Raw genomic sequence first — 3,676 nt, forward strand, 5'->3', positions numbered from 1 at the left:
AGTGTCAACCAACACCCAGGCGACCATGTTGGAAAAATGTGACTTAATCTATAAATACTCATTGAGTAGAGATTTCAGAATTAGCTCTCATTAGTATGTTTGTTTGTCACAAACGGATGTAAATCCTCTCATCGTCGCAGGAACCACTTATAACCTCCACGTCTGTCAATCCAGAAACTGTAAGTTTTCACTTCTTCTTTCCCAGCAAAACATTTCACTCTCTATTTTCTTATTACGCGCAGAGAAACACTGAAAAGTTGACTGCAACATTCACTATTTATTGCACAGTTTTGTCATTCCTTGTAAAAGAAACAATGACCCATTCCATTTACCGACACATTTTTTGAAGGGCAACATTTTTACTTGCATACACAGAGTGAATGAAAACGATGTCCTGTTAATGGGGAAAATATAAATGACACATTTGTAAACTAGCTTGTTTGCTTATTTAGTGTTTTAAGTGTGCTGTTAATTACATTTGGGGATCATCCATCGTCCCTTCGTGCATTCAAATTCTCATTTAGTGCAAATTTGAATCGACAAAAAGCAACAACCAACCAATGACATGATAAGGCAACAATTATCAATATATAAAAATAGTCACCAGGGAACTATCTTTTGTTACAAAAAGGGTGCAAAGGTTTTGTCCTGCACCAGTGAGATAGACATGTTTTTCAATTCTTCGACTGACCTCACAGTCTTGTAACCGAGTTGATGGAGAACCTTTTGACACACAGTCTGAGTGTATTCTACCATGTCATAAGAGAGTTTCAAGCGCCAACTCTCGGCATTAGCTGCTGAGTCTCGTATTGTACCAAATTTGTGTTTCGCTGATGGTTCATTGCTGCCGCGAGTGTTTGCATGTATCCAGTCTTCCACATTTTTATCCATGGGCAGCCCCAGATAGTCATAGATCTCCTTTGTCTTCTGGAGTGGATTTTTCGCCAAATCTTCATAGCGGACCAACATATATTTCCCTTTCAACCAATACGGATGGCTGAGACCAGTTGAAACAGAGTTTCCGTAGTCTTCACAGACAACAGTGAGCTGACTCAAGTCAAGATTGTAGGGCTTTCTCCCCGTGGCCCTCCATATACGCCACAGCCGGTATGTATCCCTGAAGGTCTCAATCCGGGAAGATAGGATACCGCGGGGGTCTCTGACCAGTTGGATCACTTTGATATTCAGTCTGGGGTCCTCCAACAAGGCGCGCAAATCCCCAATCTCTGGCACACGGACAATCTTGATGGCCACATGTCGTTTCTCCCGACAGGCTTCAGTTGCCAAGGTCATGTTAAGAAGTGCACATTTCTTAACGCAGTCCCCCTCTTCCACATTAACATCCGATGGGCCAAAGGCATCACATACCGGTTGTTGGCACAACGCTCTGCTTGCACCACGTCGGAAAAGTTTGTCTGTGGTGTGGTTTGTGGGAGTTGGTTTGATGTAGCTCTCAAGGAAATAGAGGTCGCAACCATACAGGCTTCTCAAGAGGTCTCGGCTAGCCCCCAGCATCACACGACGGTCTGCTGTGTTGTGGCTGTGGGACAGACGGGGGATCAGTGTGGTCTGGACATGATAAAGAGGTTCAAACAGGTAAAAAAACTCTTGGTGCTGGTTGAGAAGTTGGCCGACAAAGGAGGAGCCGCTACGAGTGGTGGCCAAGACCAGGATGTGTGTCTTGCGGGATGCATTCATGTAAATGGTTGGGTAATCTTCACAGCCAACTGCCCCCCGTTCAAAGGGAGGTTCGGTCTCCTGATCCCCCAGACCGCAGTTCTGTGGGCTGGGCAATGTGCACAACTGGAAAGGCTTGGAGGTGAGTGTACGGATGGCCGTGTACTGGATGGCGATGGAGGCCAAGGCCAGCAGGACCACTGCCTTCCAGGAACATTGCATGGCGGAACCACTTCATTTAGACTCAGGCATCGACGACAGATTCTCCCTGCAGACAAACAATTTGCAGGGGAGTGAGAAATTACATTTTTTTCTGGTAAATAGTATTTTTCAGTGTATGCACTTTAGTAGTTTTGAAATGAATTTATTCTTTATTTTTCTTCATATTGAATCAAAAAGTGGACTAAAGAAGCAGTTGCAACACTCTTAGGTTTTAAGGTGACTGACAATCCTCACATTACAGACTTTATATTACACCCGCAGATCAAGTGGAAGTGGAGGACAACTAAGAAGTCTTTGAAAAAGAATCATATCCTTCAAGTGAGGACAAGAATCCCATTGAAATAGGAATGGTACACTAAAAATGGAGAGTACTTCTGACTGCTTCTATTTGATAAAATATTTTGATGACAGCCCATGGAAAAAGGCTTTTTTTTTTTTTTTTTTACATTTTGTAATATAAAAAGAACTATAAGCTAACAGTATTAGTAGCCTCACTTTCTGTCAACTCTATCATCCATGCATCAAGCATCATGGGGGCCTGATTGAAGATACAAATATACACACACACACACACACACACACACACACACACACACACACACACACACACACACACACGCACAAAAACAATCCTCAATGAGAGTAAAGCTGCACAAACAATGTCACGTCAAGGGGAGAGGTTGCTGCAAGTGAAAAAAAAATCATTTCCAAAACAGTGAATCGCAGGCGTGTGCCTTCGTGCAGGAAGCTTTGATGATGTCCAATAAATAAAGCCTCTCATCATCCCCACATCTGACAGACAGCATTACCTTTGTCAGGTCCAACAGAGACTACATTTTGTATCACTTCAAATTCTTTCAACGCAAGTTAAATATACACTGCCTTGAAATAATGAAATGAGCTTGCCTTTTCCATGGATAAATTGAGATAATGGAGAGTCTGTGAGCTTACACTGATGATACCTTGCACTGAGGGGAATCTACACGGGAGCTGATTTAAAACCCAGGGTGAGATTTCCACCACATAAAGCTCTCATAGAGCCTACTGTAGCCCATGTAGATCGCCGTGAACAGGTTGAGCTTGCTGATGCGCTGATGTGAGATGGAGTCATGCTCAGTAATGCTGCGATAAGGCAGCACGGCACGAACGAATGTATCCCACCTAATCAGCGAGTGTTCAAAAACATTGCGTTGAAATGTGCGGGTATGAAGTCAAAACCCTGACATAACATGCGAGCAATGACTGTATTTATCCATTTGTCTCACCTTTTTGGTAGCAGGAGTGTTCTCGTGATGCTCCGGGCTCACTAATTCCCTTTGGTGCTCATAAATGTTTCCATACGCGCGCTCGCTTCTCGAGTGGAGGGCAGAGCGGAGTGGCGTATAGTCTTCTTTTTAATAATGCGTGTGTGTGAGGTACACAAGGACTGATTGTCTGGACCACCCAGACCCCTCCTCTTTCCACCTGCCTCTCTCTCTCTCTCTCTCTCTCTCTCTCTCTCTCTCTCTCTCTCTCTCTCTCTCATCCCCCTCTCGCTCGCTCGCCCCATCCCTCCCCCCACGCGCACACACACATTCGTGCATACACACACGCTCACCACGGCATCATCATCATCTTCATGCTCTGTCCTCTCCTGCCATATCACAGTAACTCCCTCCCTCCCCTCCTTCCATCCATCCACCCAATGACATTTAGTCACGTCATCTCATCTGCCTTTTGAAATGTAGCTGCAAACATTTCATTGTTATTGTAAACATCCATCCATCCATTTTCTCTG

General features: G+C 44.3%; 1 protein-coding gene across 1 annotated transcript; it reads right to left on the reverse strand.

Moving 5' to 3' along the window:
- Positions 1–257: 257 nt before the first annotated feature.
- On the reverse strand, positions 258–3,394 carry chst1 (carbohydrate (keratan sulfate Gal-6) sulfotransferase 1). Its single transcript, XM_019886457.1, has 2 exons — positions 3,165–3,394; positions 258–1,945 (listed from the first exon to the last, which is right to left on the reverse strand). The coding sequence occupies exon 2, from the start codon at positions 1,897–1,899 to the stop codon at positions 622–624; it is 1,278 nt and encodes a 425-aa protein (XP_019742016.1). The 5' UTR covers positions 1,900–1,945; positions 3,165–3,394; the 3' UTR covers positions 258–621.
- Between the last annotated feature and the right edge of the window lie 282 nt (positions 3,395–3,676).

This window comes from Hippocampus comes, unplaced genomic scaffold, assembly GCF_001891065.2.
Source record: "Hippocampus comes isolate QL1 unplaced genomic scaffold, H_comes_QL1_v1.1 scaffold261, whole genome shotgun sequence".
In the NCBI taxonomy this organism is placed as follows: domain Eukaryota; kingdom Metazoa; phylum Chordata; class Actinopteri; order Syngnathiformes; family Syngnathidae; genus Hippocampus; species Hippocampus comes.

What these genes read in the sequence shown, in the direction of transcription:
- chst1 (XM_019886457.1), bottom strand. Translation starts at nt 1,899, where the DNA reads ATGCAATGTTCCTGGAAGGCAGTGGTCCTGCTGGCCTTGGCCTCCATC.